At 38.8% G+C, this 14,162-nt stretch overlaps 1 protein-coding gene across 4 annotated transcripts in view; it reads left to right on the forward strand.

Moving 5' to 3' along the window:
• LOC129704624 (NCK-interacting protein with SH3 domain-like) overlaps nt 1-14,162 on the forward strand; it is a 95,822-nt gene that overhangs the window by 27,165 nt on the left and 54,495 nt on the right. For 3 of the 4 annotated variants that reach the window (XM_055647874.1, XM_055647875.1, XM_055647876.1), the window contains 5 exons: nt 6,862-6,998; nt 7,669-7,890; nt 9,722-10,028; nt 10,280-10,528; nt 13,953-14,101. The exons of the other annotated variant lie outside the window; for it this stretch is intronic. In XM_055647874.1, the coding sequence (XP_055503849.1) occupies nt 6,862-6,998; nt 7,669-7,890; nt 9,722-10,028; nt 10,280-10,528; nt 13,953-14,101 (1,064 nt within the window). The remainder of the gene's footprint in view (nt 1-6,861; nt 6,999-7,668; nt 7,891-9,721; nt 10,029-10,279; nt 10,529-13,952; nt 14,102-14,162) is intronic. 4 annotated transcript variants of the gene reach the window in all.

A 14,162-nucleotide genomic window follows, 5' to 3' on the forward strand; every position in this document is an offset into this window, starting at 1 on the left:
TGTTTACGTGAGTTTACTAACTCGCCCATTTTGTAAGTCGGGGAGTGCCTGTACTTCCCTGCACTTGTTTCTCTCTCTAATCCGATCCCTCTCTGCTTGCACGTTCTTGACCTGTGGGATGAACACCACCTAAAGTGGACTATTCACAAACCTCATTGCATCACAGATAGTGCTGACAATAACAGATATTGCTCGAGCTCCACCAGGTGATGACTCTTCCTGCATCTGTGGTTGTTCAGGTCATGGGACCCATCCTGGATTCTTGAGTGGCACAGGAGCTACATTCCACAAGTCTGAGGTGCCTGTATGTGTCAGATTAGCCCAATAATGAAATAAACAACAGATTCCTAACACAATTTGCCAACTGTTGTATTTATCCTTATTGATTTCCCATTTCCAAGCTACCTATTTAAACCAAATGCTGCTAAAAAAACTAATTAGGGTCCCAGTTTCTCTTGCACCTTGGTAATCTCCCTTGAAGTTGCTGAAGGTGATTGGGCAAAATACACCATCTGAACAACCCCTACACTGATACCCTGGAGCTAGGAATATAGGTCACCAACAACAGCAAACATTTTCCTTTGTGAAAAGTTCAACTTCAACCACTGGATTACTTTCCCTTTTGATGTCCAGTTTTTTTACCTGGTGATTTTGTGACCATATTCTGTTAAATATTACCTTGATATCATTCAGTCACTGTCGCCTCATTTTATAAGTTTATCTTTTTGGACCAAGGCAGTGATAAAGTCTGGAGCCAAGGGACTCCTGGCAAAACCCAAACTGGGCACAGGACAGCAAGTACCTGGGCATCTGTGCAGGGCAATTTCGGATTATTGGTTGAGTAAATGTTTCGCATTATTAAATTGACTAGAGGCAGTTTCTGGAGTACAAGATTTTAATCTGTTTCCTTTTGATTTTGCTAAATCCATTACTCTCAATCATTTCACATCATCATATGGACTAAATGAATTTGGTTGAAGACTGGTTTAATGATGATGAGGATCTTCGGGGAAAGGTGAAGTGAATTATGCACTTATCACTGTCTGAAGGTACTTTGCGGTGATCTTTTAAGTTTGCAGGCTGATTGGGTGATTGCTGAGAATGGGAATGTACTTGCAGCTGCCTCCTCTCTGTGCCTTACACTTGCCTACATGTTCTCCAATTAAATACAATAGGACTGCAGAGCTTTAATCTGATCTATTGATAAACAAAAAAATAGGAACTGGAAAAGGCCCCCAGACCCCTCAAGCTTGCCCGATCGTTAAATATGATCCATGCTGGACTCAACTGTGCCAATTCCCCTTAAGCCTCAATTCCTCAATTTTTCAAATATTTATCTATCTCCACCTTAAATATATCTAATGATTTGGCATTAAGTAGCCTCGGGTGAAAATTCCAGTGATTCATTACTCTCTGCAAGAAGACATTTCCAAGTATTTCAGTTTTAAATGACTGGTCCATTTTTTTGGGTCCCTATGCTAATGAATTTTCCAGGTGAAAACAAATATCCCAACATCTATCCTACCAAACCCCCTTGGGATTTTGCATGTTTGAATAAGATAATTCCTCTAAACTGCAAGGAACACATACTGTGGGAATACTGATGTAAGATTGCTTGGCTCCTCCTGCATGTTGTATTTTGCTGTTTAATATCCATGTTGTAGTTTTAGTACCTCAATTTCTAGATACAAATGCTACTTCTCCTGGCATCCCTTTCTGCATTTCTAATTGAACAAATAGCAATGTCATCTCGCACTTTGTCTTGCCAGAAATTATGGATTGTGTAAAATCACAGACTATGAAATTATATTGTTACTGTTGATAGCCCACAGTGTCTTGTAGATGCCCAATTTTAAATGGCCAGGTCACATCAAAGTCTATCCTCTTTTTACAGTGGTGACTGAAGACAGTATGGTGGGTATGAATAAGCAAGTACATTTTAAGAAATGAACAATGAATTGCCACACTCTCTGGTTGCATTATTATTAGAGTGTAATTTGGCAATATTGCATTTGTTTTTATTAGGAACTGAGCTATCAAATTAACTTTTCAGTTTTCTCTGAGGATTAGTAATGGATAAGAATCTGATGGCATGGCGTGATGGTTTAAGGCCTATGGGTCTCTAATTGTCTGTATGTTCTCGACAAATATATGTTCAACGTTATAATGATTCTTGTCCCAAGAAAAATGTGGGCGATTATTTATGCTTGAATTTATTGAATTTCTTAAAGATTTTTTTAAACTGTGGGTGCAATGTGCTATGGCTGAGATTGTTATCCAATCATTTAAACCAGGTTGGTGAAGGAAAGGAAAAAGAGAAAACGTTTCTTTTGATTGAACACTATTATTTAGTTAGGCAATCTGTTTCACCCTATATATCTATTTGGTCTTCTTAATACATGGCACACATTTCTCATCTCGTCCCCCTTCAGCTTTTAGAGTCTTTTTTATCATGAAGCCCTGAGCGTTTTAACAATATCCATTTGTAATCAGGTTAAATGCATTCTGTTTCTACTTACTTTTCATTGGCATAGTGCCATTTTTAAGATGGGAAATTGACAAGTGATCCAGTGATTCCATGTGACCTTGTCAGTGCGCATAGAATTAATACTCTGCACGTTAGATAGTATCTCTGGAAAGAGGCAGTTAATGTTTTGGGTCGGAGACCTTTAGTCAAAATTGGCTGTGCTTATTGCAGTCTGTATGTAGGTGGTCACAGTACAAATCTTCCAATAGAGTAACCTGGATGCAAGATGCTATCACGATTAGGAGGTGACAAAGAAATGTATTTGGTGATTCTGATCTTGTATATCTAAACAGGTTTGTGAATAGGGTTAAAGTATAGAATATCCAAGGTTTGCATCAGGAGTTCAGACGCTAACCATTGATGTGAACAGATGCTGAGCAAGAGAAATTCAATAAGGCTGCGTCATCAATAACTTCAGACGATGAGTCATAATCTTATTAGAACTTCTCTACACTTTGGACATTTCCCATGTAGTTGTTGCCTTTCCTAAAGATTTTTTACAAAAAATCACACAACTATGTTATGTTTTATATTTATGTTTAATGAGTCTTGCTCACAGACTTTCATTTAGGCACTGACTTAATGCTATCTAAATAAGATTTCTGTCGTTTGTGAAAGAAAGGTTAAGGATTCAATTTGTAGAAATGAAGCTAATTCCAGTAGACTTGAGCATAAAAAATATCAAAGACCTTGTTCACTGCTCTTTTTAATAACTCAATTGCACTATCACTGATTTGATCTTAGTTGTACAACACAGAAACTGGCTCTTCAGCCTCCTGTATCCATATCCACTTTTCAAGAGTGGCGAGACAAACATCTGTGCCTTAAGTCAATGCAAGTTCTCGCTACTTTATTACTGTATTGAACAGTGCAATAGCAGGTAAAATCTTGCATATATTTGCAATGCTTTAAGAATAGGTCTGATGCAAATTTATAGTTGGGGAGAGATGCAGGTGGAAGGCAGAAAGGAGCGAATGCATTTTGCCTCTATGTAGCAAGGTTGTTACCAAGCATATTATACATCATGTAAAGCTATTTTAACTCTTGATGAAATGATGCAAATGGTAAAGGCATTTGACCCACCTTAATCCATCTTAAATGACCTCTTTCTTTGGCCAGTTGGTTTGATGTTTTTTTTCCTCCAATTATTCAACTTGGAACTAAGTTTAAAAAAAATATTGATAGCTTTATGTGAAGGGATATTAATCTTTGTTGCAACTTGAGGATTCCTTTTGCTGTCTTTAATTATTCTATCAGATTACCACTCATTCTTCACCTTTCAAGTTGAAAAGATTATTTTACCAGTTCTTCTAACAAGTAAAGAACATTCAAAGACATCCCTGCAGTTAGTCAATGAAATTATGCTTATAGGCGACACAATCTATAAACATATTTGTCCTATATCCCTTCATATCTTCAGTCTGAAGAAGGGTCTTGACCCAAAACGTCACCCATTCCTTCTCTCCAGAGATGCTGTCTGTCCCACTGAGATACTCCAGCATTTTGTGTCTACCTTTGATTTAAACCAGCATCTGCAGTTCTTTCCTACACATTTTGTCCCTTCATATCTTCATTCATCTAAAATCTATTGATCTCAGATTTAAAAGTAGCTATTTAGTTTGTGGAGTAGAATGTGGCAGTTTTTTTTTTAATTGCCTCCGAAAATTAGGACAATTTTAACAATGTCCCATTGTCCTAAACTCGCACCTTCTTTTGTCAGTTATCTTTAATTTAAATCATCACCTAACTTTCTAAATTCCAGTATTGGTAATCTCTCTTTGTAACATTATATGGAGTCCAAGTGTCATTTTGGTAAATTATTGCTGCACTCTTTCCAAGGTCAATCCATTGCTTCCGAAGGTGTGGTGCCTAGAATTGTTCCAAGAGTAGTTAACTTGAGTTTTACGTAGTAAAAAAAGTAGAAGGTCCACATGTTGTATTCCAGCCCTCCACATATAAAGGGCAGCATTCCACTAACCTATATGATGATTTTATGTATCTGTGTTCATGGATTCCCCTGTTGCTGCTTGTTTTACATCATTTTTCACTTTTTCCATTTTTTTTTTTTTAGGTCTGCCGTACATAACCTAATGAAAGCTCCATTTAGCTTAGTGTTGTCAATTTGCTGTCAATATCCTTGCAGCTTAATGTTCCATCTACACTGCTTATAATGGCATCTATCCAGCAACAGATTGAAAAATGTGGCTTGCTATCAGAACCAGATCTAATACATCTATATTTATGAATATTATGATAGTCAAGGGTCTTCTTGTGGCATATACACCCTTCCAGTTTGAATACCTGCCCATAATCCTTCCTCTGCCCACTGCCATTTAATCAATTCCCTAAACAGGAAATGTTCTTCAATTCGTAAGCTTCAGCTTAGCTCATGATATCTTTGCCAAGTATATCCTCCTCTTCTACCACAAAGTTCCCAGACCATCTAGGACTTATAACTTGGTAATAATTTCTAGGCAGAGCTTCCCAGTTGAATTTGCAGCTGTAGTTCATTCAATTTATTCCTTATACTCTGTGCATTTATGTAAAAAATATTTGTTTGCTTGCTCTAATGTTTCACTCGCGCATCGTGCTTTTCTCTCCTGCTTTAATACTTCAGTTTTCCCTTTGCTTGCAGTGATGAAAGGTGCAGTTAATGCTATTACTGTGCTCTGTGCTATGAACTCTGCTCGCTTCCCTTTTGTTTGCTTTGTAACACATTTTCTTGCAGCTCCCATGTTTACTCCCTATAGATTCTTGTGATCACTGGTCTCTGCCCATTCATTCTGTTCCTTTGTGTCCCTATGCTGGCGGAATGGATCCCTAGTGTTTTACAGCTGTTCTCCATTTCCTGAATACCATCTTTATGCTTCTGTCAAGGCCATTGCCTATTCATGTTCAGCGGCAGTGGTGACTTTAATGGGCCAGATCACACTGATCATGTTTCATGTGGCCCTAACTGACTACTCAGTTTTTGCCGTCATCTGATGTCCAGCTCACTACCAATATCACCACCAGGGCCCTTAGACAAGGCATGGCATGATGCATGTGATGGCTAGGCTGCAGGCAGCATGAGTTAAGACACCAGCATCACTCACAGACTATTCTGATGGCTGCCCCATGAGGGGCATTTGGAAATAATTGGAAACGTGTTAACTTTTTATATCTTAAGTATTTAAAAACATGAAAATACCAGTGAACAAAATCAGTGTTCACACAAACCGATGAACAGTTTTAGACCAACATTTTGCCTTTTGTGATGAAATCAGTGACCCCATTCATTATATGAATGGTGGCATGCTAGATGTGCCAGCTAAGGTTAGTGTAAACCAGAGTGGCCAGACACTGCATTTGTCTCCTCGGCTCAGAAAAAGTCACTCTTCTCATTGAGGCTAGTGGCAGGCACAAAAGTCTGAAATTGGCTGCTGTGTGCACTGTGGTAAGCTCGTTGCTGTAGACAGAACTGTTGGCTAGCCATCAATGTGTTCTGGCCCAACATACCCTTATGGGTACAAATCATTGATGTGAATTAGAGATAGTGGAAGTCTTAATGCTGATTCTGGAGAATAGTGTCTAATTCTGGCCATCTTTAGGAAGTATGTCAAGACCTTGGAGATGATGCAGAGGAGATTTACGGAAATGCTACCAAAGATTCAGGACTTCAGTTATGAGGAGAGACTAGTGAAGCTGGGATTGTTGCCCTTGGAACTATAAGAAGGTTACTTAAATATGTTTTTGTGTATCCTTGCATTTATCCCTATGAATCTCCATTTTCATCATAGAGCATTTTAGATTTTATTTTTTTGATTTTGATTTATTTAGAGTCGCATATTTAGTCTGAATATTTTAGATATTTATTTGATCTGCATGCTCAACATAGATTTAATGATCCTCTTAAGTGTTATTGAGGACTTCCAACAATCATTGGCATTACTGCTTAGTTATTCAATGATTCCTTTGAAATTAGCTATTTAATGTCAAATCCTTGTTTTCTGGTTTTGGGCTTTACTGAAATCCCTATTCATGTTGAAATAGATGATTTTATAATGGTCATTCTAAAGGGACCATGACAAACACTTAGGTTTTTATTTGTGAATAAATGATGCCATGGACTGTCTCTGACTTGTTAATCCATTTTATGCATTTCATGCAGTTAACAATCTGACTTTACAGCACTTGTGTTTTTCTAAATTAATGCTGGTTGATTGAAGCCTTGCATTCTATTTATAGAGTAAATATTTTTCAACTCCTTTCTTCTCTGCGATTATTCAATGTATAATGTGGGCTTTGAAAACTCTAATTTTTAATTTGACAATCACTTGCCGATATTTTTATAGGTAGATATTCCATGGCTGCTTGGACAACACTTTGTGGTTCATTCAGAGGCTTTGGCCATTAAGGATTCATACAATGAAATTGCACTTTTTCAAGAAATAGATGGTTGTTTCAAAGCTATCTATTCGTATATTTCCAGGTAAAATGCATTATACTTCCTATGAAACCATTTTTTCCCCCTGAAAACCTACCAAGCAATGCACTTTTAGAGTTATTATTAAAATGGGATATTAATAATTGTTGTAATTTTCTGTTAGTTTTATTAAGGTTAACTTTGCCCCTCTATTAGATATGACATACTTGTTCCAAACTTGTTTATTCAATCACTAATCCATTGTGCTGCACTAATGATATTTATGCTTGCATTGTCCAATATGGGGAGGATATTTTTTATTTCAAAATGATTACCCAATTTTGTTGATGGCATGAATACAATTTCTGTTAAGGTTCCAATACTATATCTGAAGTTCCTATGTTTAGCTTTACATGAAAATTATATTTCCTTTTAGTTTTAACATCTGAATATGTTTAGAATTTCAGATTTTTTTAAATTATTTTTGTGCACATTGATTGAGATTGAGGCTTCTTTCACCTGGTTCTTTGGCCATCATGTTGGATTTCTTTTTACGAATAATTCTGACTCTGTAGCGTATACACTGTTCATTATTTGTCATGGAGTTATGGCTGGCAGAATACAAAAATATAAACTTTCAATAAAATTGTAGCTGATAAAGCAAAGTTGTATGTGAATAGCTTATAAGATAGGAGAAAGAGTTAATGAAAAACTAACAATTTTTCAAACTTTTCAGATCCACAGTTAAGCATAGCGGTTTGGAAGAAATCTTCCATGTCTTGGAGACGAGTACCATCAAATTGGCAAAGGCTTGCCACTTCAAATGGATAAATCGGGGCCGGGCAATCCAAGCAATTTGCAAATCCTACCAAACACTCATAATATACTTTTCTGACATGAGTTATAATGATCATGACATCACAGCAGAAAGCATCCTTATTAAACTACAACAGCCTCGGTATTGTCATTCTAATATCTGTTTTAATTTTTGTCTCTAATTCTTGCAATTTTCTGGGACTCGTATCAATTTAATTCTCAATTTTGGAAGTTAATTTGTTGATCTTCTGGGCGGGTGGGTGTTGTGTATTTAAGAAAACATACATAGAAACATAGAAATTAGGTGCAGGAGTAGGCCATTCGGCCCTTCGAGCCTGCACCGCCATTCAATATGATCATGGCTGATCATCCAACTCAGTATTCCCGTACCTGCCTTCTCTCCATACCCCCTTGATCCCCTTAGCCACAAGGGCCACATCTAACTCCCTCTTAAATATAGCCAATGAACTGGTCTCAACTACCCTCTGTGGCAGAGAGTTCCAGAGATTCACCACTCTCTGTGTGAAAAAAGTTATTCTCATCTCGGTTTTAAAGGATTTCCCCCTTATCCTTAAGCTGTGACCCCTTGTCCTGGACTTCCCTAACATCGGGAACAATCTTCCTGCATCTAGCCTGTCCAACCCCTTAAGAATTTTGTAAGTTTCTATAAGATCCCCTCTCAATCTCCTAAATTCTAGAGAGTATAAACCAAGTCTATCCAGTCTTTCTTCATAAGACAGTCCTGACATCCCAGGAATCAGTCTGGTGAACCGTCTCTGTACTCCCTCTATGGCAATAATGTCCTTCCTCAGATTTGGAGACCAAAACTGTACGCAATACTCCAGGTGTGGTCTCACCAAGACCCTGTACAACTGCTGTAGAACCTCCCTGCTCCTATACTCAAATCCTTTTGCAATGAAAGCTAACATACCATTCGCTTTCTTTACTGCCTGCTGCACCTGCATGCCTACCTTCAATGACTGGTGTACCATGACACCCAGGTCTCGCTGCATATCCCCCTTTCCCAATCGGCCACCATTTAGATAATAGTCTGCTTTCCCGTTTTTGCCACCAAAATGGATAACCTCACATTTATCCATATTATACTGCATCTGCCAAACATTTGCCCACTCACCCAGCCTATCCAAGTCACCTTGCATCCTCCTCACAGCTAACACTGCCCCCCAGCTTAGTGTCATCCGCAAACTTGGAGATATTGCCTTCAATTCCCTCATCCAGATCATTAATATATATTGTAAATAGCTGGGGTCCCAGCACTAGCCTTGTGGTACCCCACTAGTCACTGCCTGCCATTGTGAAAAGGACCCGTTTACTCCTACCCTTTGCTTCCTGTTTGCCAGCCAGTTCTCTATCCACATCAATACTGAACCCCCAATGCCGTGTGCTTTAAGTTTGTATACTAATCTCTTATGTGGGACCTTGTCGAAAGCCTTCTGGAAGTCCATTTGTACATGTCCTTTTGTCATCTTGGGTCTATTCAATGTGCTTCAGAGTACAGGTGATACTTTGGAATTGTAGTCACCTTTCATTGTAGAAAAGACTGTAGCCCAATTATGTATAGCAAGTCTCAAGAATAAAAAGTTGGTAATGAACATAGGAGTTGTACATATCAGTAGAGTAAAACAATTGTTTTTCAGAATACTGCTTCAGCTTAAGCATGCAGATTAATTTGACATAGTTGATACTTCTGACAGTGGAGCATGATAGCATCAGCCAAGATTTTGTACTTTAGTTATTTTTGGACTTTATCCCATTACCGTGGGACCCAAAAGCAATTGAGTCTCTACCATCATATCGTTGACACTGTCGAATTTTCTGAAAAATACTATTAAACTAGCAGATTAACACTTCCCAATTAACACTTCCCATGAGGAAAATAATTTTATCCTGTGGCTGTGATAACTAGATCCATATAATTGTGCAATGCTTTCATTATCTTTTTACATTTGCAGCATTCTACTTGCCATTTTCTTCTTGAGAGATCTCCTCCACCACTTGGACAATCTATCAATATTTTTTCAGGAAAGATTTCTGAACCCAGTTAGAATACCTGAAAGGGTTCAATCCACAATTAGTCTCCTTGAATGCAAGTACCTTGGAAACAATATCTTGTGGGAGAGCAGCTTTCTGTTGGGGATCCAGTTACTGGAAAGTGGTGCTCTTTCTCGACTGCCAATGGCAAGAAAACCACATGGACCAATACTTCACAAGACAGCAGCTAAAGCTACTGATGAGATTGCTGACTCTGTTAAAACTTTGGTTAGTAGATTCTAATATGTTAGTGATTATTTAAGTTCTTGTTGGTAACTTCAATGTTGACATAAATTTTCTTATGATGTTTTATGATCGGATTTTGTCATTACTGCACTAAACGATAGTGTATAACGAAGTGTGCTCTGTGTTCCTGGGGCAGGTACACGGTCGTAATGACGAAACACAGACAGAAAAATGATGTTTTGGAGATGGTGTCTTATTGTAGAAGAATTCTCCATGTGTTTTGTTTTTATTAGGTGAGGAATATTGTTGACAGTCTGAAGGAGAAGTTTCCTGACAATGCAATCATCAGAGCTTTTCGGATCCTAGATCCAGATAGGATTCCGTCTGACCCTGAGAAACTGGCTCAGTATGGAAATAGCGAAACAGCAGCTCTGCAAAACCATTTCTCAGATTTCCTTTCCTGTGATGGAAAAGATTTAGTTGCTGAGTGGGATCAGATGAAATATCTAATTGCATCCAGAAAAGGAGAGAGTTTGGATGAAGTAAGCAATTCTTTCAATGACAATTAAAAAAAAAAATGTTTCCACGTGTTTAGTTTGGTTTAATATGTAGAGATTATGAGTATGCCATTAAGATGTAGGAGGAGGATTTGGCCATTACTAACCCTTGAGTCTTTCAGTAAGAACCTAGCTGACTTGAATGGCCTTGTGCCCATTTTCCCACCTAATTCCCATAGCACATGATTCTCCATTTAGTCTCAAAATGTGTCTATATCAGCCTTCAATGCCAAGACCTAAGCTGCCCAGCTCTCAGAAGGTGAGAATTCCAAAGCTCCACCAGCCTCTGAGAAAAATAAGTCCCTTTCATAGTTTTACATAAATGACCCATTGCCCTACACTTTCCTATTATTTCCAGATTACTGCAGCTGGTGAAATGCCCTCATATAGTCAGCCTTGTAAGCCTCATTTTCATGTCTTAATGAAATCATCTCTTGTTCTTCTAAATCCTGGACAATATTTGCCAATGTTTTCCCCCACAATTTAATCTATTTCTAATGATAGATTCCAAGTATGAGTAAAACTTGGGAAAAAAGTATTAAAACACATACAGTGCCCTCCATAATGTTTGGGACAAAGACCCATCATTTATTTATTTGCCTCTGTACTCCACAATTTGAGATTTGTAATAGAAACAATCACATGTGGTTAAAGTGCACATTGTCAGATTTTTTCACATTATTGTTTCACCATGTAGAAATTACAGCAGTGTTTATACATGGTCCCCCCCCCCCATCTCACAGTGCCATAATGTTTGGGACCCAGCAATGTCATATAAATAAAAGTAGTCATGTTTAGTATTTTCTTGCATATCCTTTGCATGCAATGACTGCTTGAAGTCTGTGATTCATGGACGTCACCAGGTGCTGGGTGTCTTCTCTGGTGATGCTCTGCCAGGCCTGTATTGCAGCCATCTTTAGCTTATGCTTGTTTTGGGGGCTAGTCCACCAGTTTTCCCTTCAGCATATAAAAGGCATGCTCAATTGGGTTCAGATCGTGTGATTGACTTGTCCACTCGGGAATTGACCATTTTTTAGCTTTGAAAAACTTCTTTGTTGCTTTAGTAGTATGTTTGGGATCATAGTCTTGCTGTAGAATGAACTGCCGGCCAATGAGTTTTGAGGCATTTGTTTGAACTTGAGCAGATAGGATGTGTCTATACACTTCAGAATTCATTATGCTACTACCATCAGCAGTTGTATCATCAATGAAGATAAGTGAACCAGTACCTTCAGCAGCCATATATGCCCAGGCCATAACACCCCCACCACCGTGTTTCACAGATGAGGTTGTATGCTTTGGATCTTGGGCATTCATTCCCTCCTCCATACTTTGCTCTTGCCATCACTCTGATATAAGTTCATCTTCATCTCATCTGTCCACAACACGTTTTTCCAGAGCTGTGGTTGCTCTTTTAAGTACTTCTTGGCAAACTGTAACCTGGTCATCCTATTTTTGCGGCTAACCAGTGGTTTGCATCTTGCAGTGTAGCCTCTGAAGAGTGTTTCTGATCTGTCAGACAGGTGTTTCGGGATTTTTCTTTATTATAGAGAGAATTCCTAGTCATCAGCTGTTGAGGTCTTCCTTGGCATGGTGTTCCAAAAAGTTGATTTTGGTAAGCCTAAGGTTTGGCTGATGTCTCTAACAGTTTTATTCTTGCTTCTCAGTCTCATAATGGCTTCTTTGACTTTCATTGGCATAACTTTGGTCCTCGTGATGATAAACAAAAATAAAGGTTTCCAAAGGTGATGGAAAGACTGGAGGAAATACTAGATGCTGAGAGCTCTCTTATACCTGCATTAAGGAGGCAATTAAGCACACCTGAGCAATTACAAACGCCTGCGAAGCCATGTGTCCCAAACATTATGGTGCCCTGAAATAAAGGGACTATGTATAAACACAGCTGTAATTTCTACTTGGTGAAAATGTATAAAAGTGGCCTTTAATGAAATCTGACAATGTGCGCTCTAACCACATGTGATTTTTTTTCTATTACAAATCTCGAATTGCGGAGTACAGAGGCAAATAAATAAATGACTGATCTTTGTCCCAAACATTATGGAGGGCACTAACTTCAAAATGTTGCTGAATAGAGTATTTTGAAATATTCCAAAATGTAGGGGTCGTGCAACATGAAAGTGGACTGACATGTCCACCTTGACCATCAAGTACCCATTTGCACAGATACAATTTTATTTACCCCACGTTCCCATCCACACCAACCAGTTGCTCCTAATCACCCATATATTGCTTAAAGTGGCCAGTTAACGTACAGACACCCTCCAGGATGTGTGAGAAATCCAGAGCATCGGAGGAAAAGAATTTAGTCTTAGGAAGACCATACAACTCCACCTGACGCTCAAGGCTATGATTGAACCTTGATAGATGGAGCAATGAGGCATCAGCTCCACTAACTGTACGATTGCGCAACTCATAAGAATGATATGGACTCAAAAAGCTGGAGTAACTCAGCGGGACAGGCAGCATCTCTGGAGGGAAGGAATAGGTGGCGTTTCGGGTCAAGGCCCTTCTTCAAACTTCGCCCATTCTTTCTCTCCAGAGATGCTGCCTGTCCTGCTGTTACTCCAGTATTTCGTGTCTATCTAGAGGAGGTAGTTGAGGCAGGTACTATGACAACATTTAAGACATTTGGACAAGTTCATGGATAGGAATGGTTTAGAGGAGTGTGGGCCAAAAGTGAGCTGGTGGGGCTAGTGTACATGGGGCATCTTGGTCGGCATGGGCATGTTTGGTTGAAGGGCCTGCTTCCATGCTGTATGAATGTGACTCTCAGTTTAAAACTATGCCTTCGCTTTGCTCCTCCTGCAGGACACAGAGCATTAGCATTATAAAATACTCACTGGATGAGTGCAATTCCGACAGTTCTCAAGGAATTTAAGATTGGTCAGGATAAAGCAGCCCTCCTGCAACCGTCCCCCACCATAAACATGCATTGATTCCGTCAGCAAACAGTGTGGTAGTATGTATTGTCCTCAAAATACATTGCAGTTACTCATCTGAGGTACTGTCATATTGTTTTGACAGTATCTCCCACATTGAGACCTCCTACCACTAAGAACTAGGCCAACAGGGTGCAGGATACACTATCTTGTTTGAAAATATGTCAGTCGTTCCTTACTGGGCATAAAACCTCAAACCCTCTCCCCATCAACAGTGTGGTTGTATCTCCACCAGAAAGACTGCAGGGTTAAAGTGGGGACAATTGCTGACCTTGCCAGCGACACCCCGATCATGAAAATAAATATATAAAATAATAAAAATAAACTAATTAGCTTGTATCCCATAGATGGTACTTTGAATTCAGTTTTATGCTGGATTTTATAAGATGTTTTATGTATTTGAAGCAAAAGTGAATATTGTTTTTCTCTTCCCATTTTCCTCCTCACAGATCTGCATTGACCTAGCACACTCTGATATGTGGAGAAAAGAATATCCAAACTTCTCAATCCTATCAGAGGTTTGTATGGTGATGTCAGCATCAACCACTGAACCTGATAGGGGATTTACCTCTGTGAACTTGATAAAAAATAAATACAGGTATTGTCTAAAATTGAGAATTGGCCAGCAGTCTTTGTTATATGGTTTACTAGCAGTTGAA

This window comes from Leucoraja erinacea, chromosome 16 (genome assembly GCF_028641065.1).
Source record: "Leucoraja erinacea ecotype New England chromosome 16, Leri_hhj_1, whole genome shotgun sequence".
NCBI lineage: Eukaryota > Metazoa > Chordata > Chondrichthyes > Rajiformes > Rajidae > Leucoraja > Leucoraja erinaceus.